The sequence below is a fragment of the Thermobia domestica genome, chromosome 10, assembly GCF_964235325.1.
Source record: "Thermobia domestica chromosome 10, izTheDome1.hap1.1, whole genome shotgun sequence".
Classification (NCBI taxonomy): Eukaryota; Metazoa; Arthropoda; class Insecta; order Zygentoma; family Lepismatidae; genus Thermobia; species Thermobia domestica.
In genome coordinates, this window is record NC_137463.1 from 133,925,447 (window position 1) to 133,951,341 (window position 25,895).

Consider the following 25,895-nt stretch of genomic DNA (forward strand, 5'->3'; position numbering starts at 1 on the left):
CAAAACTGTTTACGTTATGATATATGATATATACCATCATATGCTTATGATAAATACTCTCATGAATTATACATATATTTCTTATCTACAAATTATAATACGCAATTTTAATTTCCATGTTATATTTTTAGGAAAAATGATCTACATTAATATTTCTTGTTTATCGGTACTATATAAAAATGTTCCTAAAAAGCAGCATTTCTTGTTTTCAATTGAATGTCCTATCTGTTCTATGAATTTTGCCAACCTCTTTGCTAGATAACTGCTGAGAGTGACGTTTTCTAGTGGAATATTAACTGCGTTTTTAAAGCTTATCCCATTGACGTCTATAATTAGTTAACGAGATTACCGCTAGAGGAAGTGAGGTGTTACAGTTAGATGATAGAAAACAAAGATACAGTGAGAGTGAAGAAGAAAGAGGAAGAGAGAGACAGAAAGTAAAGTGTCTGTACAGCGGTCGAACGGGCCATAGGTGCATGAAAGTATAAAGGAACTGTGACAGGATTGTTTTATTTGAAACAAAATCTTTAAAACAAATGATTAAAACTTATTTTAAACACCTGATTTTGTTTAAAACAAATTTTATATACCCTTTAACACATTTGTTTTAAATACATTTATTTTCAGAGACTTGTTTTAAATTTTGATTACATTTAATCGAAATACAAGCCGATACATGATCATTACTTTGTCCAGTTAATGTTATTCACAGAAATAGAGCAGTCGTTCAGACTGTGTTTAATTCAATATAATTCTCCAGAATATTCCCACATGGAGAAAACGCTTGACATAAAACGGTATTGTAAAGCAACTTATCCACCATTTAGACAAAAACAGTTATTTCAATCATCCAGCAGATCACTTATCAGTCTTCATCAGTGTATAATCCAACTGAACAGTCGGAACCGGTCTAAACTAAACTGTCTGTAACGTATTGTTTATGGAGAATATAATTATCAAATAATATACATTATTGTGATAAGCTTTGCAACAGCACTTTCAAACTTTCGCCGAGATGATTACAGAAAAAAGATCTCCTCCAGTTCCTTACCAGAGGGTAGCGTTCCCAAAACTGATGCAACGTTTCCTCTTTGTACTGCTATAACCGCCACCAGGATATAGACGTATTTTTTGTGGACGCTCTGTATATTTCGTAAAGACAGTGAGTATTTTTTCGATTTATACTTTATTCTGCGACGCAAATAAGTTCTTTCTTCGGTAGGAATTGCTTCTTTCCCACGCAATCGAACAAAGAAGTTTTCATCGTTTTTTTCATATATATATATATATATAACATTGCTTTGTGGTGAGAACATTTCAGTAAGCGACGAAACTTCTCAGTATTTCTCCCTAACTTATTAATATGCACAGTATATATTCTACAGTTATTTGGAACTGAATTAACTGCTTTCTTTAATCGTTTATGGAAATACTGCAGTAGATTAGAGCAGATCAGAGTAGACCAGGTGCAGAAGCGTCAGATCGTCGCCAGCCACATCGCTTTACCAGTTTCTTATCTAAACATTCTCACAGTCAAGTTATCGCAATGTCTTGTAGGTCGTGGCTAGTGGACTAATATTAACGAAAACTCTTTTTTATGTTCTATTTGCATGCACATGCAGGTGATTTAACCTGAGTGATTTTAAGAATGAACTGCCAACATTGATTAATGGACCAATGTAGTTCGTATCTCGAACCTCTTGGTTCGGGGAGTGTTACTCCACGTTTTGAAGCAGCAACCACGCACGTTGTGTCGAGCATCAAGTATAATATTGTGCTAAGGGGCATAAGCTATTAGCCGGTGAAGGACGTTTTGTTACGACTAGCCCCAATCAATAAGTCTCAGGTTCATATACCTAGTGCGTTAAAGTTATAAACGCGCCCTCCAACATTAGCATTCCACTTTGGAGACTATTTAATTTTGCTGAAGACTCATGTCGACTCTTCAGGACTGTTTGGAGCAGCAACTAGATTACTACGTGGGATTATCCCGGCGACACTTCCCCCAGTGCTAATCCCCCAAGTGCGTCAATGGTGTGAGAAAAGCATTTATAGTGAAATCTCAATTATAATCTTCTGTATATATATATATATCAAAGTGATAAGGGCGACAGTATTGTGAAAAGTAAATTGTGATTTTAATAAAGCAAATAATTATACATAACACTGTTCAACAACGAAAATGTAAATTGAACAAAATAAGCTAATTCTTTGTGGTGCTGATCACAAATTTGAAAGTTATTTTCGAATATTAGCTCTACTTTTCGTTTTACAGGCATGTCTAATAATAACGCTTTAAAAATAAATATATTCACTTCGTTTGGGGTAAAATGTTACACTGATCCGGCAACACTGGAGAAACTATATGAACGTTTGGTTTCATTGTGTTCCTTATCTCAGTAGTGTTCTGCTATTGTTAGAAAAGACAGGTTTAGTGCAGTTATCAGCGTTTTGGGTGTGACGTTTGTGTAGTGCAGGACATAAAAATACAACTACAAGTACGCAAAAATACTGGTATTTCGAATGTATATTTTTAAATAGTTGTCGGAATTATTTCAAGTGACATTTTGAGGATTTCAATAAACAAAAATGCCGCGAAATTGTGTAAAAAGTGCGTACAGCTTCTGCTACATGTGTGGGGAAGTGACATTTTCCTCACAAAATCAGACTATAACACCACTAATAAGAAAAGCCTATCAATATTACTTTGGTTGTAAAATTGGAGACCAAGATAAATCTTGGGCACCCCACATACATTGTGTGTAACACTTGTGCCAGCAATCTAAGAAATTGGATTAATGGGAAGGGGCGCTCATTGCCTTTTGCAGTGCCCATGATTTGGAGGGAGCCAAGCGACCACATCAGAGACTGTTATTTTTGTATGGTTCCTTCCGTCAAGAAGGGAATTTCCACGAAGAAGAAGCGGGCCTTGATCTATCCTAACATTCCTTCTGCAATGCGCCCTGTTCTACATGGAGAAGGACTACCTGTTCCTGACCCACCTAAAGAATACGATCTTTTTTCTGATGATGATCAAGAAGTTGAAGCTCCTGAATCAAGTACTTCGAAGGACCCTACGTTTGTTGTAGAAGAACCTCCATGTGAACCACATAGACTTACTCAAGAGGAACTAAGTGATCTAATCAGAGACTTGGACCTCTCGAAAAGCAAAGCCGAAATTTTAGCGTCACGCTTAAAGCAATGGAATTTATTGCAGGAAAAAGTAAATATTTCAGTGTATCAGAATAGGGAGAAGATGTTCACTTCATTTTTTACTATGGAAGACACACTTGTGGCATGTACAGATGTAAATGGTCTCATGAGGGCACTTAAAATTAATTACGAACCTACGGAGTGGAGGCTCTTTATAGATTCGTCCAAGGTGAGTTTAAAGGCAGTGCTTTTACATATTGGAAATAAACTTCCTTCAATTCCTGTAGGTTACGCAGTTCATATGAAGGAATCTTATGAAAACTTGAAACGTTTACTTCAAGCCATTAAATATTACGATTTTCAGTGGCTCATTTGTGGTGACCTTAAAGTAATAGCACTGTTGCTAGGTATGCAGTTAGGGTATACAAAGTATTGTTGCTTTATATGTGAATGGGACAGTAGAGATCGTGGATCTCATTACCGCAAAAGTGATTGGAGTACCAGAGAAACTCTTCAGCCGGGAGTGAAAAATGTACAGCATGAACCACTGGTAGATCGTAATCGAATTTTGCTTCCCCCTCTACATATTAAATTAGGTCTTATGAAAAGTTTTGTTAAGTGCATGAACCAAGAGGATGAGGCCTATAAGTACCTAAGAGGACAATTCCCTCGATTAAGTGATGCCAAAGTTAAAGAGGGTGTTTTCATAGGGCCACAGATTAGGCAACTATTCAAAAATCACAAGTTCGACGAAATTCTCCAAGGTGAGGAGAAAGCTGCGTGGGAAAGCTTGAAGAGCGTTTGTTCACAGTTCTTGGGAAGACACCGAGCAACAAATTACAAACAACTGGTAGCAAAGTTGTTATTGTGCTACAAAAATCTTGGTTGCAATATGTCTCTGAAACTTCACTTTCTTCATTCACATCTAGACTTCTTTCCCGAAGATTGTGGAGCAGTAAGTGACGAACATGGTGAGCGTTTCCATCAAGATATTGCAGCCATGGAGAAGAGATATGAGGGAAAGTGGAGTTCTAACATATTGGCCGACTACTGTTAGACTATTGCAAGGGATGCTCCAGATGTAACCTACAAAAGGCAAGCCAAGCGAAGACGCTCAAAATAAAATAAACATAATCCTGTACAAGGGATCACTTGAAACTTTTGTCTACATTGCAGTGTAGTTCTTGCACAAAAAGGTATTTGTACATATTTTTCATGTTTTGATGTTAATACTGATTTTTATTACGGAATTGTTAATGTTTAACTTGACTACGGGTACTTTATTTTCTGTATCGCTGTGAAACTGGTATTTGCGCAATTTGGAAAAAGGAAGTACAAGGGTATAGAAAGCTATAGGTTAGGGTACTTCTTAACTCCCCAGCTTATCACATCACAGTGAAATAGATAAAAAAAAAAAAAGTGAAATGTAGGTTTTTACAAGGATTTTGCTTAAATGTTCTATAAATATTAATACATTTGTATATATGCAGCTACTGTTGTACAAGGGCGTTTTTTTCACAACCTGAGCTAAGAAAATTCTTCTATTATCATTTCCTTTCATATTATGCTTAAATGAATGTAGAAATAGCAATTTCAAAGAATTTACATACTTTCGATCAAAATTTGTTGAACAGTGTAATCAATGTTAAGTGTTGTGATTGTTTCTCTGCGTTATTTTTTAAATAGTATTCTAATAAATAAGTATAGTGTCATTTAACCCAGTCTGTTTTCCCTGTGTGTGTGAGTGATGTTTGTGTGCGTTATAGTCTGGATGATAGTCTGATCGTCCGTGAGGTTTTCGAGACGAGACATCCGAACCTCTCTGCGCCTAATGCTCATCTCATCATTGAGACCGATGAGCAATTTGGGAACAATTTTGTAATCTCTTCTTGGAGAGATCCTTCAACGTCCTTAAGTCCAGGTCTCAGGAGAATACTCATTGGTAGGACCACGGAGGACAATTAAGAACAGACTACGACCAGGCGATTACAAATAAATGGTACCCGAACAGTGACTTGATACTCCGGACGATTACAAATAAATGGCGCCCGAACTACCGACCCGAATCGAGACCGTTGGTGCTCGAATACTTATAAGATCAATATTTTAATATACCAGTTTTTCCAGCTTAGAACCAGTAATCTGAAAGAAAAAAATCTCTTTCAGGTGATTTTAATCATATGTTTTTGTGATAGTCTAGTTTATTTTGTTCAAGATGGCATATCAGGAAAATAGAAAACAAACAATAGGCAACTTTAATTTCAGCTACCAACGAAAAAAAAAGGAAAAGAACTACGCATTTCTTTTAATCTTTCTTTTGCATTTAGCTTGTATCTGTCCAGCGAAGAGCAGCTGCTACGTTTTTCTTTTTTGTTTTGTTTTGATAAGACAGCCGCTGGATTTTCGACCACCTGTGTTTATGGTTATGAATAACGGGTGATACACAGCTGATCGATCCTCTTCTTCTTCCACTTGCTTTACTCAGTGTCGTACCTCATACTGTTGAATATTAGTGTTGCAAACCCTATTAATAACTTACTTTTACTTCAATGTCATTAATTTTTTTCAGATGTTTGAATTTAGGATTTTTAGTAAAAATCAACGCATTCTACATGCGTAAGAGAATTGCATTTTGAAAGAAATTTGAAACTTGGCGAGATTTCTGCACCCATCAGTCAGTGGGAAGATATTTTGGCGCTATAATATATTTTTATTGAGTGTTTTAAAATTCTTTTTAGAATCCCTTCCTACTTTCCAAATTCTTAATTACGTTACTATATGTGATTCACAATTAATGTTTGATTTTCTTTTCAGATTATTTTTTTTAAAAAAGAATGTATCGAGATGCCCAGGATAAGAAAATTTTTAGTTGTTAATTATATATACTTCTGGTATATTTGTAAATGAAATCTAGTATGTAATCTCATGTGTAGAATATGAAATTTTACATTTATAACACTGGCCGACATCAGTTTAGTTACAGAAAGAAAAACCTCTGATTTTGACTAATTTCAGGATGCTGAATTCGAAATTGATAGCCGTTTTACTACATTAGCTCGTATTTTGGCGTTATGCATTGTTGCCAATTTTGCCATTTTGTAGGGACGGCTTCAGTGTCATCGAAGTAACCGGTCTGACAATGCTATTTGAGTAAGAAATAAATTAGATTTCACTCAGTTGGCGACAGATAGGACCCCCTTGTTGTTCGTATATATATATAAAACAATGAATACCGGGAGGACGGGGATAATTGAAATGCTTGACACTTGTGTTCCTCCCCCTCCTTTGTTTGTTTTTAGACCACTGAAACTGGTTTAAAAAATAGAAAAAAATGAAATCTTGGAGTTTTACGTCCCACGGTTATGCCGGTTAGGCTAAAGAAGACGGTGATGATGAGTAATGAATGAAATGGTGGAATGAAGAAAGTGGGAGGAAACGGGAGAACTCCGAGAGAACCCACCCACACGGTGTGTGTCCACCAAAGTTCACTTGGCAGGGGCTGGGATCGAACCCGGTACCCCAAGCACCAGAGGTGAACGCTCTACCACTGAGCCACCGCGGCCCCCGTTTAAAAAATAGAGTCTATGTGGCAACAATGAGCGACACGATGACGCGGGCGAAAAAAGCGCCGACTGCGCCGTTATTGCGTGGCTCAGTCTTGCTCTTATGCATTGCAGTAAGTAAACTCTTAAGTGTATAAGTATTTTGTCGGGAGAATTGACTTGGAATTTTTAAGTCAGTAACTTCAGTTTTATTTTACCGTATTTTTAGAACTGTTTGCTTGTGTTTTCAGTATCTTTTAGTGATTTTATGGAATAAGTGGTTGTGCTGTTGCTCTAAGTTTCGCTTTCCTGTGCAAAATGTCAAGTTTTTCCCGCAGAGGATGTAAAAACTCACCGGACAGATTATATATCTGTGGCGTATTTATGGTTAAGTTACAGATTAGATCGATAAATGATGACGTTAGCAAAGCATATTATTTTTATTTTGGCTGCAAGATCGGTGATCAAGATAAAAGCTGGGCCCCTCATGTGTGTTGTTTGATGTGTTATGCGACTCTGACTGCCTGCCATCGAATACCCAAACTTGCAAAACAATATATATATAAAAAACAATGAATACCGGGAGTACGGAAATCAGACCAGTGCCCATGTAGAAAATTTACCTGTACCTACTCCTCCGAAAGACTGGGAAACTATCGATATTACAGAGCCTACAGGAAGCGATGAGGACACCAATTCAATATCTGCAGATGACGATCCGAGAGACAGTTCCTTACACGTAAAAGATGAGCCTTACTTCATCCTACAACATGAGTTGAATGATTTAATGAGAGAGTTACAACTTTCGAAAGAGAAGCTCAACTTTTGGGTGCTAGACTCAAAGAGTGGAATTTACTGGCTCCTGGAACTACTTACACTCACTACAGAAAAAGGAACGACCCCTTTTCAGAATACTACAGAATGGAAGGTTCCCTTTGCGTGTGCGCGGACATTAATGGTCTGATGAATGAATTAGAAATTCAACATGATCCATCCGATTGGCGTATTTTCATAGATTCGTCTAAGTACAGTCTGAAAGCAGTATTGCTTCATAATGGAAATAAGCTGCCGTCTATTTCTGTGGTATACTCTGTTTCGATGAAAGAGACAACGAGAATCGCGCACCCATTTTAAATCATATTAACTACAAAGAATATGCACCCATTTTAAATCATATTAACTACAAAGAATATGATTGGCAAATTTGCGGAGATTTAAAAGTTATTGCAATATTACTTGGTCTGCAAGGTGGATTTACAAAGTACTGTTTTTTTATTTTTTATTCACGAGCCACACGAAAATAGTTTTCACAAAAAGAGTGCCCCCCCCCCCCCAGAGAGACATTTAAGCCCGGTACCAGCAGTGTCAACTATGAGCCTCTGATCGATCCAGCCAAGGTGCTGCTTCCACCTCTTCATATTAGGTTGGGTCTCATGAAAAATTTCGTAAAAGCGATGGACAAAGAAGGTGAAGGATTAAGTATCTTAAGACAGTGTTTTCCAAAACTAAGTGATGGTAAGTTAAAAGAAGGAGTTTTCACAGGACCTGATATTCGCAAACTTATCCATGACGAATTGTTTGATCAGAATTTAAACGACAAAGAGTTAAATGCCTGGCGTGCTTTTGTTCAAGTTGTAAACAGTTTTTTGGGCAAAACTAAAGCTCAAAATTACGAGGCTCTGATGCAGCAACTTCTGGTCGCATATGAAGCTCTGGGGTGTCGCATGTCTTTGAAAATCCACTTTCTCCACTCCCACCTCAACTTCTTTCCAGAAAATCTTGCAGATATAAGCGACGAAATCGGAGAACGGGTTCACCAGGATATAAGAACGATGGAAACTCGATATCAAAAACGTTGGGACCCTGCAATGATGGGGGACTATTGCTGGTCGGTGAAGAGAGAGGAACCAACATTTCATAAAAGAAAAAAGTGAAGCAGATGGTGTTATTTGCAGCTCTAAACATTAGACTTTATAAATTACTCTTTGTATGTAAATGCTAATAGGCCTACACTAACAGAATATATAGAGTTTTTTAGTGCTAATACACAAACAGAATATATAGTTTTTTAACTGGTTTGATTCAATAAATTAATTTTAAGAATTTTTAAAACTGAATGTCGTTCTTGACCAACTATCGAAATAAAGTTGATTCCCTTTCGGCACGCAAACAGCTCATTGGCCGGTACACTTCATGATAGCTGATTTTCCCTATTATGGTATTTCCCTGGCAACTAGGTGTTACACAAAAATGCGAGCTAATGTAGTAAAATGGATATCATATTCATATTCAGGGACCTAAAATTAGTCAAAATCAGTGAGTTTTGTTTCTGTAACTTTTCAAAAGTTTAAAAACGTCGGCCTGTGTAATAAATGTTAAATTTTTTTTTTAGTGTTAATCTTAGATATTGGTTTTCATTTTGAAGTGTTTATTATAATTTTGTTAAATCTCATTTACGTCATTTACCCGCTTTTGACTTACTTGAATTTCCAGGATGTGACATGATATATTTCGTTCGAAAAGAAAAGCTTAGAAAGGGAAGTAGGCTGAGCCTTAAACGAGTGAAACAGGCATTTTCTTGTTGGTCAGTGATATGTGCAGGAATGCCATGTGACAGTATATCTTTCGAACGAAAGCAGTGATCTTTTTATTTTAGAAGAAACTAATGAACAGATACTATGATGGTGAATGGTCGTCTTTCTCCCATATTAATATGTATATGGAAATATGTTTAAAATTGTCAAAAAGTGCTTCCCATTCATAAGACTATTTTCTTCCCATGTGAATGTTTTGATTTCTCGTGGCTATAGCTGATCAATGTGGTGATTTACAATTTATTTTCTCTCTTTTTCTCCCTTTTTTTAACGTTTATTGTATTGTTTGAATGTTTATCAGTTTAACTTGCAAGAAAGTGTCGTAGTCGAAGCTTGGACTACTTGTAGAAAAATAAATAAATAAATAAAAGAATTATCATGGAAACAAGTTTTTGAGTTGTAGTCAGAAAACAAACAAAAGGTTCTTTGCTAAATTGTGGTTCTGAAATTAAAATATCGCAGGCATTCGTTGATACAGTACATGTGGAATCATTTAACATGAATTTTACGGGAAGGAAAAAGGATATCATTTGGCGCAAATTTATTAAAGTAACTCAAACTCTATCAGGTAAGAAAACGACCATATGACCTCGCTGCAAAACGTTTAAGAAAGAAATAGTTGCTTTAGTTCAAAAATGAAGAATCATTATGGAAAATGTAATGCTGAAAAAAAAAAAAAAAAAAAAAAAAACTGGAAACCCAAACAGATAGTAAGTAGGTCTTGATCCGAAAACTGATTCTGATGATTCTAACGTCAGTTATGTGGTTGAGATGCAACTGGGAACTTCATGTAAGAATTAAGATTTTGTATTATCAATTTCTTTTTCATTATATTAAGAAAAGTTTTACTTCGTCTCTTTCCTCCACCTCCGTTTTAAATTTTCTTAAAAACTTTACACCTTGGCATAGTTTGTATGAAAGGACCAGACGAGAAAGCGCAAGTAGTCACCAACGTAATTATCCCTTAAAGCGTGATACTTAATTGTCACATCATTGACGCTCGTCGGACAACTTGATCTACATTTGTTCGCCTGTCTGCATGTAAGCACCAAGCTACAGGGCATAATTTTCGGTCTACTAACATGTAGAGGCACGAGACGTCCGTAATTTGCTGTACAGAATTTGATTGCGATCCGACGTAAACTTTCAAAATTAGTGGTTCGGCCCTGTCTGATATATCCTTGCTAATGATGCAAAACTAATTTTATGTGTTTTGAACAAACGTGGGTTAAAGATTAAATTTGGCTTCAACTTAGCTGGGTTTTTTAAAAATATTTTTAGATATGGGGCGTTCAGAACACCAGGGATCCAAGTGCATTTTCAGAAACGTTCACTTTTGCTCAGCAAACGAAACATTTTCGTAGACAAAAGTACGAAATAAACAAAAAACCACGTGAAAAGGTATGTGTTAGAGTTTCATAGGACAACCTCTAGACAAGGGCATTGATGGAACGGGGCAGGGGTGTAGCCACAGGGGGGCCCATCGGGGCCGCCCCCCCAAATAACCAGCTTTTAAAACATCATTGTAAGATTACCTCGCTTCAGTGACTTAAAAATAAAAAGTTTACATATAATTAATAATTTAAGGTGAAATAGTATGGAAAAATACTATTTTACCAAACCAATCGAAAAATAGTATGGTATCTCCTCCTTATACCAATCGGAAAACAGTATGGTTTATTTTATTTATTTATTTATTATTATTATTATTATTATTATTATTATTATTATTATTATTATTTAATTTTTTAATAGCAGATTACACAATTTACTGCGATTTATATTTGACACTTTGAAGACAAACGTTTCAACAAGGTACTCTAAATACTACCATAAAACAAGTGTACTAAACTGATTGTAAGTAGGACTGCATTACATTTTTATACGCTGTAACTAGTATTTAAAAAAAAAAAAAAAAAAACATTTATATCAGATGAAAAATTTGGTGAAAAACAACGTTTTTCAGTATGGATTTCAATTAATCGGTAATTTTCAATTGTTTCTACATGTCACCATCCCCCTTAGGAGTACTAATGGGCACTGAATTTTGATTTAAACGGCATCGGAAGTAGCACTGTTCATATCAGCCACTCCGAAAACTATGATTCGACATTAACATTGGTCATTTTCAATCATTTTTGTATATCTTCCCCTTCTCTTCAAACTGTTCCTTCAAAGTGAAGCTATAAAAACCATCCCAGGCCCGAACCTCATCTACGTTGAAATTTTAATCGAAATCAGTCGGGTGGCTCAAGAGTTGTAGTCATTTCATTATATATATATATATATATATATATATACAGGGTGAACGGTAACTACGTGAACAAATTTGGAGGGTGATAGTACATCTAACAAGAAGCAAAAAAAGTCGTAGTGAACATGGGGGAAATTCCGTCCCGTTTAGGAGTGACAGAGTGTCGAAAGCGTTAGAACATGAACTTCAGAGGTCAACAGCTTAAAAACAATACATCATAGAGAGTGTGGAGGAATTCCCGGACATGCTGTAAAGAAAAGAAGTGTCACACGTTGTTAATTCCGTGCGCGCACACAGTTGCGTTTTCAAATATGCATTTTTCAATAGAGTAGGTATGACTTTCTGAGTGACGTTTTTAACCGCACTCTCCAGGATATATTGTTTTTAAGCTGTTGACCTCTGAAGTTCATGTTCCCACGCTTTCAACACTCTGTACTATCACCCGTCCAAGGGACTAGGACCCCGTCTAGGACTTTTTTGCTTTTTTTAAGATGTACTATCACCCGTCCAAGTTCGTCCACATAGTTACCGTTCACCTGTATATATAGATATATAAATAAATAATTACATTATTTCGGAAAGTTGCGAACTATAGCCTATATAAATTGAATCATACAGAAGTTATTCGAAGACGCACTAAACACCAGCATGACTGGTGAAAAACCCTGTGTGTTTTACAATACAATAAAACTTCGTTTTGCAGCTATCGCAGCATTGCATTTACGTCACAGGCTTTTCTGGAGTTAGTTGTTAGTGACCATAAAAACCGCTTTAAAATTCCTTCGCGTTCCCACTTGTATCGCTATTTCTGAGAATATTACTTAAAACTTCTGATTCGAATCATTACCCACAATTTTCTTCAAAGTAGTTTCGCAAGTGAAACAAAAGAAACTTTTTTTCGTGAACTGTTTTCTGCGACAGAACAATGCACGATTTGCAGACCTAAAGATATTAAAAACCTAATTCGTCGGACATTAATGTCGTACTACTTTTTTTATTATTATTATTTTTGGATTTGAATATTTCTGAAGAAGTCGAGTTTATTCGCATTCTCGCACTGATTTAGAAAAAAAAAAAAAAAAGGGGGGATTTGTAAAGTGGTAAACTGAAGTCCGAAGTCCAAAGAAGATGCTCGAAAGCTTGTTTGCAAGCGAGATGTTCCTGCTCCTTCACGTATGCAGCTACTTTGAATCTATGGTCGACGAGTAACAGAACTCTGCATCATTAACACTGGCGAACTTCAAATGCACGAAGCATCCTGGATCTTGGAAGAAGAGGTCGATGTTATTTCTTTAAATTCTGAAGAGGCCGATGATATTTCTTTAAATCCTGTTTTATCTTCCGCAGTACTTTCTCCTTGCCAATCACCAGTGACCTAATATGATGGGTGCGATCTCCTTGGGGAAACGACAGTAGTTTTGAAGAAATAGGATTGGTTAATTAAACAACCTTATGGGATAAAAGATTGGTACGAGTCTACCATTTTCTAATACTTTGATTTGTTGGCGAAAAACGCTACAAATATATTCACAATAATATAAGCATTTTGTAATAACAAGTTCTACTATTAAAAATAGTTTTTTTCTTTTATTGTAATAACCCCTAAAATAATCAAAATAATGAAAAAACAAAGATCAAAAAGAGTTACGTAACAAAGGGGAGGGGTTCGGCCTTGCGTTACGAAGTGTGACAAGCAGGAGGGAGGGGAGTAAAAATTGGTCAAAAATAGCGTTACGTAATATGTGGACGGCCCCTAGAACAGGAAATGAGACATAGATGTTAATAAAATAATTATTTTTCTTTTTTAAGTCACGAATAATAAATAATTATTTTTGTCACGAAATCTTAAAGAAAATAAGTGAAATTTCAAAGAAAATCAGCCTTATGTAGATAGGTTCTGTGTACAAGGCTTAAACTAAAATAGTTATGGACAAAGGTATAACGTTTGGTCCGAGACAGAAATTATTAGTTAAACATAATAAAAACCTATCTGGAACATAATTTATGGACAAAAGCAAATAATAATAATAATGCTAGAGACCAGTGTTTTTTAGTTTCCCGGAAGGAAACCAAAATTTACAGTTTTTTTCAGGCCTCAAAAACACTAGCTGCAACATAATTTCTTTTGGCTTTGTAGCTGCCCTCCCCCCCCTTAAAAACGACGGGCCCCTCCTACATAAACCTGCTGGCTACACCCCTGGAACGGGGGAACAGGAGGGCTAATTTCCCCCTCCTTGCTCTTAAATTTAAGATATTAGTGTCAGTGTGCGAATTGAAAAATTTTCCCAGGGGGGGATGAATTTCACCCATATGCGCACCCAGTCCTCCCCCCATATATATATATATATATATATATATATATATATATATATATATATATATATATATATATATATATATATATATATATATACACTAACAAGTACAAAACAGTTGAGATGTGAGATCTTTCATAAATTTTCACTCAAGTAATATTTAGGTTAGCTACGCAAAGTAGACCTACTTATCATTATGTCCACTTAAAAATACTCCAGAGGGGGAAAAAGTTGTCCCTGCCAGGGATAAAATTTTCCTTCTCCAGGGTGGGAAAGATTTTTGTCAGGGGGGGAAATCCCTGGCATCCCCCCCGCCAATTCGCACCCTGATTAGTGTTATATTGTGTACGCTGCAGCGTGGGATGATTAACAAGTCAAGCTCCGAATGCCATAGTCAATTATGCATAATTTCGTTAAATAAATGCAGGGTGTGTCAAAAAGAATGCACCGACTGAAAAGTCATATCTTTGCAACCACGAATCCAAAATGGGAAAAAGAGAAATTACGTGACAAAGTGCAATCTAAGTGCAATCAAAGTGCAAGAGTTTTATATAATTGCCGCTAGAGAGGGCCGTCTGTTTAAAGATCATTCGCCCCTACCCTGACTTTCAGATTTTGGGAGCAGTAATGCAGATTTAGAAACCTTTTGTTGAGTCGAACAGAAAAAACTGAATTGCACTGAAATGAAATCTTTTAAGTTTCACGTCCCACGAATATGCCGGCTAGGCTAAAGGAAACGGTGATGATGAGAAATGAATGAAATGGTGGAATGAAGAAAGTGGGAGGAAACGAGAGAACCCCGAGAAAACCTACGCACACGGTGTTTGTTCACCACAAAGTTCACTTGGCGGAGGCTGGGATTGAACCCGGGACCCCAAGCACCAGAGGTGAACTCTCTACCACTGAGCCACCGCGACCCCTTTACATTCTATTGAGTCTACTACTTCTTGCAAGAAATGAAGTGCAGCTGTTGATGTAGATCTTTTTTTAAGAAAACAATGTTGCGAGTCAGATAAAACGTTCCAAATGCGTAATTAATTTATTTTTCATTATGGATCCTATAATTTTCGAAAATTTAGAGGAGAGAGTTTTTGCTCTGTAATTTTCGCATTTCCTTTTGTCACCCTTTTTGTGTAATGGTTTTATAAGGGCCCATTTCAGGATGTCTGGGAATATAACTGGCAAAAATGAGTCATTAATTATGTAAGACAGAGGCTGTGCAATTGCGCGGATACATCTTTTGATTATAAATTCCGGGATGTCATCCGGTCCCTTTGATGATCCGTATTTAAAATTCCTTACTACTGATATTATTTCAGAAGAATTTGTTGGAACTATAAATAAAGAACCACTTATTTGATTAATTCGATTAGGGTTATTCTTAATATCATTCGATGGTGTTTGCGATTTAAGTAGGTTAGTAACTATATTACTGAAGTAAGAGTTGAAAAGCTCAACAATAACATGAAGGTTTTTTACAATTTTTGCCGTTCGCGAGTTTTATTTCAGTATTTTGAACATGTTGTGGTTTTTGGTTTGTTTCTTCTTTAATTATTTTCCAGGCCATTTAGGTCTTGTTTTCTGCATTAGAAATTACATTTTGGCTTGTTTTATTACCTTTTTATATATGCTTTTATAATTTTTACAGTATACCTTAATACTATTATCCTTAGTCGTTTTGCTAAGATGATTTAGTGACTTCACCTTTTTACTACACACCATTATACCTTGCGTCACCCACTTCTTTTGTTTTGTGTTCTTAATTGTAAACGTTGCGTATGGGAAACACTGATCAAATATCAATTCAAATTTACTGAAAAATATACTAAACTTATTGTTCACCGAATAAGATGATTTAGACATTACACTTGACCAGTCCTCGGATTCAAGAAACTTATAAATGTAAAATATTGTCTTCACTGAAATTTCTTTTTCTCATTTTTATTATTTTTGAACAACTAGTATTTTTGTTTTGTGGATTAACTAACACATTTGCATTGTAAGAGTTCAATTGAGAGTAAGTGTGGCTATTTGTGCTCTATGACCGGAAAACCCGCTATTGAAAACATTAACGAAGCAATCGAATTTCATTTTGCTTATAATTACCTGATCGATAGCAGTTTGTGAATTTTCCGTTATTCGGTTGGTTCATTAACTATTGCTTCTAAATTATGGCTAAGTAGTATTTTCAATTGACCATCAATAGAACTATGGTCCAAGAAATCAATATTTATATCACCCACTACAACTACATCCTTCGTCTTCGTTTCATAATAAGAAAAAATATTTTTCTAAATTTCGGATAAAAATATTTACATCACTCTTTGGCGTTCTATATATACATATAACTACTACCTTGTAAGATAATAATTCAACAATGGATGCCTCGAAATGTTTATCTATGTTTAATTTTTCAAATTTCTTTACCTTTTTAATTAATACATCTGATCGTGAAAATATACAGGACCCTTCCCGTTTCATATTTGCTCTAGAGTAACTTGCAGCTAGGTTATAATTCGGGATATTAATAATACCAAGTTAATTTTGTTTTGTCCAATGTTCTGTTACACAAATTAGACTAGGTTCCTGCATATATTTAAATAAAATTTCCAGCATAATTTTCTTTGTTGAGGTAAGCCCTTGTACATTTTGATGAAAAATCTCTAGTTGACTATGTTGAGTAGAGCTTAAGACACTATTGGACTTTTGATTTGCCATAAAAGAATGATCGGGATGTTTATAATGAGCTATAAAGGAAGCATGAGTCTTATATGAAGAAGGAGTAACAGTATTTTTATTCTTTTGTTTATGAAATTGGAAGTCAGGATTAGCAACGCGGATAATAGTTTTTGGATTTTTTGACCTTTCTTGAGTGCCGGTAGGTACGTTATTAATACCCTTGTAAACAACCATAGTATCATTTGCAGAGGCCAATTTCGTATTGAAATAATGACTTTTATTTTTGCCGTTAGCTATAATAAAAATATTGGACACCTGAATTTCAATTTCAATACCATTCAGTTTTTTTGAAGCCCCTTTGGTTGTACAGTATCTAGTATCATGCGACAAAGTACATTTTCACCTGCGTTATTTAAATGTTATCCATGGTTTGTAAAATGATACCTTGGGAAACGACTAGTATTTATAAATTCCACATTTTTGAAGTTTTTACCTATGCATTCAGCATTGTTATTGAATTGAAAAAATTGCCTATTCAAAGTTCGATTTGGACGATGCGGAAAATCGTATCTATAGGGAACGGTGACCATAATCGAGTTTATTTTTTTCTTATTCAGACATGCCAAAGTAGATTCGAGGGCACATAGTGTTTCTGTTTGTGGGGGATTGTTTTGCGGAAAATTAGTTGTACCAGCAAGGAGAACGACGAAATCATTATCGGTTAAATTTGCAGATAGTTTGTTTATATCTTCACACACTTGTTCAAGTTTGGCATTTGGCTTTACAATGGAACTTACCGATATATTGTCACTGAGGTTTTGGAGTGTAGAAGCACAATTATTTCCCTGACTGTCACTTAGGATTAATATGGTCGATTTTCTGTCAGCTGTTTTAGATCTATCAATTAATTTTAGAGGATGTGTACTAGGAATTAATAAATCAGCGCTTGTAGTCACCGGTACTTTATCCACTTTTGATGATTCACACATTTGTTTCGACATTCTTTTAGGCGTTTCTTCATAACCATTCACTAAACATGCTTTAGACGCACAGGTGTTTGAAATGGCACTGCAATTTTTGTGTAGATTATGTACAGGGGGACATAACTGTTCATTGTTTGTTTCGTGAAGTCTGCTTCTGTGGATGTATGTGTTTGGTAACGTACAAGGATAGACTAAGTCATTATTTATAGAAATGCAAGTGCTCGGGAAATTCCCGTAATCGAACGCACAAAGTATCGGAAGTGAACTTCAACAAAACATTTGGCGAATGTCATTGAAGCTTCTGGGATGATTCGATCTACATTTGTTTATTCGTCCTTTAGATCACTAGACTAATATTTAACCTCCATCAGCTCTCACCACCCCTCATTTAGAGTCTATCCGTTCCTGGTGTACCACACATACTACAGGGTACCACTTTCGGTCTTTTAAGTTGAAATTTTGAGAGTAGAAGACACGAGACAATCTAAATTTGCTGTATAGATTTTCTCGGCGATTCAGTGTAAAATTTTAAAATGGTGGCCTTTTTTCTCAAACCAGCAGTGAATAGAAAATTGTTGCAACTTGTGACAATGATAATCTTGAAATATAAATCACATTCTAACATTTTTACCCCAAAGATGTTGAAATATTTCGAAACAAACTAATTAAACCCGAAAAAGCCCATATGGACCCAGGTTTTTTTTTTTTTTTTTTTTGTACAAAAACGGGTTTTTTGAAACCGTGATAAAACGTAACCAAATCTAACCTAGCCTGAACTAACTTAAACTAAACTAATATTAGTAAAAATAACCCGAAATTCTATCATTTGTTGGAAAATTATGCTGGCCTCCCACACTAACATAACATGAACTAACCTAATGTGGACAGAAATTACCAAAATTGTAACACTTTTTACAAAAAAGAGCTGGACCCCTTCTGCTAAATACAGGCCCTTCTCTTTACTAATCTCCTTATGTGCATACTCATCATCGCTGACGTGCCTGCTCCCGTAAGACGAACCTCCGCGCTACCACGGGGTCCCAACAGCTTTGTTCTTCTCTGGCTGTGTTAGATAGCATTCGAGCTTCTTAGTTGGCACCAGGGTGGAAAAAAATCATGATTTTTTTTTTTAAATCAAATCTTTCTCCTCGTAAATTACAAGTCGCGAATTGAAGAAAAAGCATTAGAAATTAGTATTAAATGCTAATTATGCCGTTTAAGTGAAAGTATTAGGGTTGAATTTTGAATTAATCCCCAATTGTTAGCCTCTGTTAATCCCAAACAATGTTTCTTAACCCTTTTAAATTTTGGCTTTTTTCTAAAGGAAAATTATGGACTTTCAGTCAAGCAGCTACATCATTACCCCTATTTATCCTAGGATCATGGTTCATACCTCATTCTCTTCAGAATAGAACAGCCTTTGAAACGGTAACATTCACATTTCCCTATCATGTCCCTGAAGCGGGAAATTTTGAGAGAGAATGGGATTTTTTCTGATTTTTTTTTTTCAAATTTTGATCCCCTCTGGATTCCCTTGTGTTAACGCACATATCTCAAAATCAACTGTGAAATACTAAGGGTTGTACTAAATGTGTGTATAAAATTTCAAGGTATCTTGAATACTGAGGGCGGGGAAAATATTTAACAATGAGCTAAGAACATCCCCACAATGCCCCAGATAACCCGCATGTAATATAAAAATTTCCTCAGACATCTCTATTTATCCTAGGGGCGTGATATGTACATTATTCTCTTCAGAATAAAAAAGATTTTCAATTGTACCATTGAAATGTCTCCATCGTGTATCTGGGGCGGAAAAATCATGAAAAAAGGGATTTTCTGTTAAAAATATCATTTTTACTTTTTACCTCTCTGGACCAACCCTCTGTTTTAAGGTAGAGATCTGAAACACTGAAAAATACTAAGGGGTGCATTGAATAAATGTGCAAAATTTCAATCTTCTAGGTGCAAAAATAAGCCCGCGAAAAATAATATCCCCCAAATATCCCAGATTCCCGTACAAAAGAGGATATCAGGTAACAGTTTCCTAAAACATTCCTATTCATCCTAGGATCATGGTTCGTACGTCATTTTCTTCAGAATAGAACAGCCTTTCAAACGGTACCATTCGTATGTCTCCATTTGAATCGCGGAAAAGCTATTTTGTTAGTTTTTTTTTTTTTTTTTTTTTTTTTAACATTTCCCCTCTGGACCCCCCTGTTTTCACGCAGAGATCTGAAAACATCTGAAAAATCTATCTAAGGAGTGCACTGAACGAGTGTGCAAAATTTCAGTCTTTTGAATGCAAAATGTAAGCCTGCCAAAAAATAAGAATAATAGGCATAACAAAAAATATCTTTTTAAATTTATGATGTCATCATATACTATGTCTCGACGCAGAAAGGTGTGAAAGTATATGTAACATGTTCTACAATGCCTTCAGTCTTGAAAAAAACACGAAGTAAAAAAGTTTATTGGTACTTTTTTAATCGAATAATGAAGATTCTATTTTTAATAGAATGAAAATAGGTAATATAATTTATAAGGTTAAGCATTAAGGAAAAAGTATAGCAACGTTTACCAAATGCCACTTTTTTCAGAAAAGTTACTGATATTTGGTAAGGGCATATTTTTTAAAAAATGGAACTAGCTTGAGGCACGAAATACATAAATTTCGCCTAAAGTTATAAATCTTTAAAAAATCGGAGAGGGGATAAGACCCCTCTAAATACGCCCTATTATCTGGGAACAAACAAGCAGACGCTCACGCGAAAGAATTTTCGTATTAAATGTCGATGGTGATTTCCCCGTTGGAACAGTTAAAGATTTTAAAACCCAAACCCATTGTTACGAAGAGAAGAAAGCACTATTGCTCCGTTACCCGTTCATAACGGGATTTTCCCTAATCATCCTGTGCATGACACTTGTTTTCATACTATGCTGTACATACTGTACATTTGAGTCTCATTGTATTATGATTATTAACTTCCGTAAATGGAGTGATAGAACAGAAACGGGATTTTACTTATTTTCACTTTAAATTATTTTATTTCGGAATTTGATTTAAATCAACGATTTTTATTTAAAAAAATCAAGTGATTTAAATCAATCCACCCTAGTTGGCACACGTTGGTTTGGGTATTCTGCACTGCAGTATTTATGTTATATGTTCGGAAGCCCTATTTATACGCAAATCGTAAATGAATTGTAATATGTCAACAATTACTTCGTGTGGCCCCCTTGAATTTTATGTATGCCACGTGAGATACTTTCATGTAGCCCACCGCAAACAATTCTTTTCAGTGGTGCACCAAAACTAAATCTGCACGCTAAAATTATGGAAAAGCTAAAAATTGGGCATTTATTCCGAAGTTCGACGTCCGTTTTCGCCACGTTTTTTCGCTGTCATCTCCTTGCCACATTTTCTGCAATTTCTTATGAGGTTCATTCATCCGTTCTCTTCAGAAACTTAAAATATTTTGCCCGTTATCAATGTATTTTTTCACAAATATTAAAACTGTTACAGGGTGTCTACTGGAATACCAGAAAGTAAATTCATGACTTTTTCATGACTTTTCATGACCTTTTTGTTCAAATTTTCATGACTATGAAATGCACACTATTAATTCTTAATCAATCGTTATGCCATTTGAATTTCTTAAATATTTACTCTTATCATTGTAATAGTAAAATATGGAATTTTAAAAAAAGAAGAAACAGGCAGTGTTTTTGACATTGTTTATTTTGAACTTATCACATAAAGATCATAGTGAGTTTAGTAAAAAAAACATTTCATAAAGCTTTATATGTAAAAAATTATATTAGTTTACATAGAGTCTGGATACTTTCATATACTTTTAAGCTAGTCATATACTTTTAAGCTCTTTCCAAAGTATTCATAATTTTAGGGGTCGCTGAGATAAATAGTGACATTTTAATCCAATTAAACTTCAAGGTCATACTCCACTCTCTAGGAGTGAGGTTGGGAGGGGGGCGAGATTTTAAAAGTAATCAAAAACGACCGATATTAGTGTTAAATTCATAGTTTTCGAGGTCTCTGAGTTTAACGATATCAGTTTTCATGATGTTCAAGTTCATTGTCACCCCTTGGGGTGGCGGTAGGAGAGGATGACTTTTTCAGATAAGATAGCTAATTAGTAACTACTGTAATTAGAGCGAATTAAAAACATTAACATATTTTCTCGTGCTTGCACGGAACTATGCGGGTTGCTAGTCTTAAATATCACTTATTGTGAATCTTAAAGAAAGAATCTAAAATTCTGCCGCCTTGTGCTCGAGCACAGAATAGCACTTACCTAAATACGGGCCTGCTCTTACCAGTGAATCACTCTATACTGTATTTGAAGTTTTAATTCTGAGTATAATTATCCATCTAGCAGAAATTTGTTTGAAATTAAGCACTCAGAGAACTGCCCAAAGACAAAACAAATTATAAAAGAAATTCGTTTTTAAAAAATAGATCAAATTTAAAATCTGCAAACTCAAACGAATAATATTATTTGCATAAGTCTAAAGGCCCAAAAATACACAATTTACATTTCTTAGAAGTAAAGAAATAGCAGATCAGAAAGTTGGACAGTAAAAAGTTGTTACTATATTACAGAGACTAGAAGATGAAATGGGGAGCAGCTAGGAAGACAGTAAAATACCAGCGAGCCAGCACTAACTGGTGGGGGAAATTCTCACAATTACTGACCTGATACAACTGTTTCAGTACATGCAGTATGAGGTATAAAAGTATAAAGTATAAAAATATACTCTGAGATTTCAGATTTTCATGACCAGTTGGGTAAATAAAGGACTTTTTCATGGCTTTCATGACCACTAAGCAAAATATATGACTTTTTCATGACTTTCATGACTTTCATGACCAGTAGACACCCTGTGTTAGTTCACAGGAATTGTACATCCGCCATGTTGATAACATAAATGCTTGTTACTTTCCCACACTGCAACTGTTCGGTTACCTTGAGCCAAGTAGTTCCCTCCGCTCGCCGTATAGTCCCCATGTGTATAACCGCTTATATATAATAAACAGATTTTTGAAGAACCCTTCTATATTATCAAGCACACAAACGATCAAATTACCCATATCTTCCCTGTAAATGTTCAAAATTTTGCTGGAAACGGACGTCCAACTTTGGAACTTAACCCAAAAATTGTAAAAAGAAGAATTTATTCCTAATCTCAGAGCCATTGAAATTTTGGGTTAACTGCTGTATCGTCGGACCAATTTTAGGAAATTTACGGGTCAATTGGAGAATTTATTTAAGTTCGTGAGGAAGAAGGAGTGAAAGTCAAGTAAGGGGAATAGTAAAAGAAAACAGTTGTATTTTTGGGTTGTTTTTGATCTTATAAGCGACACTGTATGTGGAGGTGAATGGACTATTTCGCGGAGAGGTACACTTGTTTTATTATACGGATCCATAGATTTTAAAAGAGGCAAGAAAAAATTGGGCAAGTCTTTAATTTGCCCATTTCATGACGAGAACAGAACCCAACTAACCCCTGCGGGGCTTCTAACCCGTTCCTCCTCCTCCTGCTACTACTACTTCATTACTTCTTACATTATGGATCCGTATAGTAAAACTACACGCCGAATAACGTAATCTAACGTAACGTAATCCAACCAAATATAACCGAATGCAGTACATGTTGGTACTTTTTCTATTATCAAACTGGTCCGGCGATACAGCAGTAATGCCGAAATTTTCGTCACTATATGATGCCTGTACTCGTATTCTGTATGACAGTTTCTCTCTTCCTCCAATTTTACTTTGAACTAATGAAATTTCAGTGCTAGAAATTTGATGACTTGTTTTCTTGCCTCTTCCTGAAGATATAAGGAATTCGACCTACTTACCTGAAGATTTCTATGCAATCACTGTCACTTCTTACTATTCACACTTAAGTCTAAAATATCTTTTCCTTTTACAAGTGCTGACAAGTTCAGACGCAGGCTTAGATATCGGTAAATGTCTTCCAATGTTATCAGGTCATTTATGTGAAATCCACGATTGCCAGAAAAATCTTTGGTGCCGATTTCCTGTATGAACACATATTTGGAAAATTTACACAATAAATTTCTAATATTTTAATTGACCTAAATGTCGAAATATGTTTTCTTAATAGGTGTGAGATGCAAAGCGAAGCGTGCAGGTTTACTTTTGGAGCACCATTCAAAATAATTGTTAAAAAGATGTAATTCTTTCACTAATTTCCTTCTTATTCTCACCTAAAAGATGTGCACTAAGCGACATGAAAATATCTCACTTGGCATACATACAGTTCAAGGGGGCAGCCAGAAGTAATTGTTTAAAAAGTACAATTCTTTTTCGACTTGCTTATAAATACGGCTTTCGGATGTGTGGCATAAGAACTACAGTGCAAAAACAAACACAACACCCTGTGCTAGGTGGTCACTAAAAAGTACGAATAATATCTAACCGAGTCAGCGCAAAACGAAGCTGTTGCGCCCGCTTGGTAGCACGGGGGTGCGTCCGAGGGAGAAGGCGTGTCAGCGATGGTGGGTATACACGTAAACGAAAATAGTGAAAAGAAGTAGATCTTGGCAAACATCAGTTTCAATAGTTGTCAAGTTTCATACTAATAACGCTCCACTTGTAAACATAAAATACAGCTTCTGTACACTGTACAGAAATACACCGGCGGCAGAAAAAACATGTAATAGACTCATCTTTCATATGCACTCACTTATTTTATCCATCGTAAAGCACTTGTAATGATTTAGCACTATAAGTGAACAAGTTTGTAAACAGAACGCTGCAGCCTAGCTGTTGCGCACCTAATCCTACATTTCCCCACTCCCTTCTCCGCAACAATGATGTTTTGCAGTGTTGCAATCTGCAGGGAGCGGAATGGTCTGAGGATTTTCTACGACATTTGAGTGTAAATGCTGTATATTGACTGTTTTAAATTGTTAATGCATTTTAATATTTTCTCTTTGAATATTAAAAGAATTAAGTACGATTAGGGGAAATAATTAAGTATTTCTTACCAACGTAATATATGAATTAAAACCGTTGGAAAAGTTCGAAATTAATTTTAATGAAAAATAAATAAACGATAGAATAGAACTCACCTTCTAAATGTTTTCCATTTCTCCTTCAGTTTCACTCTCCCACTCATCTGAGTCTGTATCGGCCGATGAATCTGAGTCTGAATCGGTTTCACCAAGTCTAATTATCAGTTCATCTACACGCTCATCCATAAGTCCGTCTCTTTCAAAGTAAGAATCTTCAATTTTTTTCACATGTTCACAACATTTTACCTATTTCTGTGGTGAATATTCATTAAATAACTTTCCCAGTAATTCTTTCTTTGCATCAAGTGAATCGGAAATGCATTGCCTCGCTTTGGTCTTGATTTCCCCCCACACAAGTTCAATAGGATTTAAGTCTGCGTGGTAAGGTGGAAGTCTTATTATAGTGTGCTCCGCGTTTATAAATTTCTTGTCAATCGCGTATTGTTTCACATAAGGTACACTTTGAATTCTTAAGAACAGTTGTCTTTTGATCATTCTCCACAATGTTTTTACTCTTTTCTCCGCTTCAATTTCGGTTTCGTTTATAGGTTTGTCTGTCGTTGATAGCCACTGTATCATGTCGCTTTTAAGTGAAGACATAGTTGGTCTTTTATTGATTTGAACATTGTGATAACTGGCATTATCAACGACAACAACGCTGTTTTCGGGAAGATTAGGAAGTAGTTTTTCATCGATCCATTTTGAAAAATTTCTACTGTTCATGTCATCATGATAATCTCCACTTTTTTGCTTAGATTTGAACATTAATAAAGCATTATCAACAAACCCAAATTCCCCTCCTGCATGGACAATAATAAGACGTGGCCCTTTTCCAACAGTTTCTGTTACACCTATTTCACTCTCACTTTGCCAACACGCCGGTACTGAACGTGATGCGTGAATGTAGGTTTCATCAATAATATACAATTGGCCTACCTTGTTTTCTGTATTCACGCAGGTCCCTTAAATATCGTGCACGCCACTCAGCAATGTTCGGATTTTCAATCAAAATTTTTCTCCTTGACTGACATTTTCTCCACCTAAACCCTATAGACCTTAAAAGACACCTTAAATACTCACTGCTACAATCTAATATGCCGTCCTCTCTTATAGCTTTAGTTAGTTTTCGTAATGTTGGAACTACTTTCTTTACTGTGTAAAATTCACGAATTTTTCGCCTAATTGCACCTTTAGCAAAATCATTTGTTTGTATTCGCTTTTTCCTTGGATTCTTTTTACCTGTCGGTGTAGAGAAATTCAGCTCACCTTTAGCCAGCGACTGTTTTCCTTCTTTTAAAACTTGAGAAAC

At 35.6% G+C, this 25,895-nt stretch overlaps 1 protein-coding gene across 5 annotated transcripts in view; it reads right to left on the reverse strand.

Moving 5' to 3' along the window:
* Positions 1 to 24,283, reverse strand: part of LOC145662718 (eukaryotic translation initiation factor 2-alpha kinase 1-like) — a 242,736-nt gene extending 218,453 nt beyond the window's left edge. For 3 of the 5 annotated variants that reach the window (XM_081728575.1, XM_081728573.1, XM_081728577.1), the window contains exon 1: positions 24,256 to 24,283. In XM_081728575.1, coding sequence (XP_081584701.1) covers positions 24,256 to 24,268 — 13 coding nt within the window. In that variant the 5' untranslated portion in view covers positions 24,269 to 24,283. Of the gene's footprint in view, positions 1 to 23,404; positions 23,559 to 24,255 lie in introns of those variants that run through there. The other 2 variants (XM_081728576.1, XM_081728574.1) reach the window with 2 other exon arrangements.
* Positions 24,284 to 25,895: the final 1,612 nt, after the last annotated feature.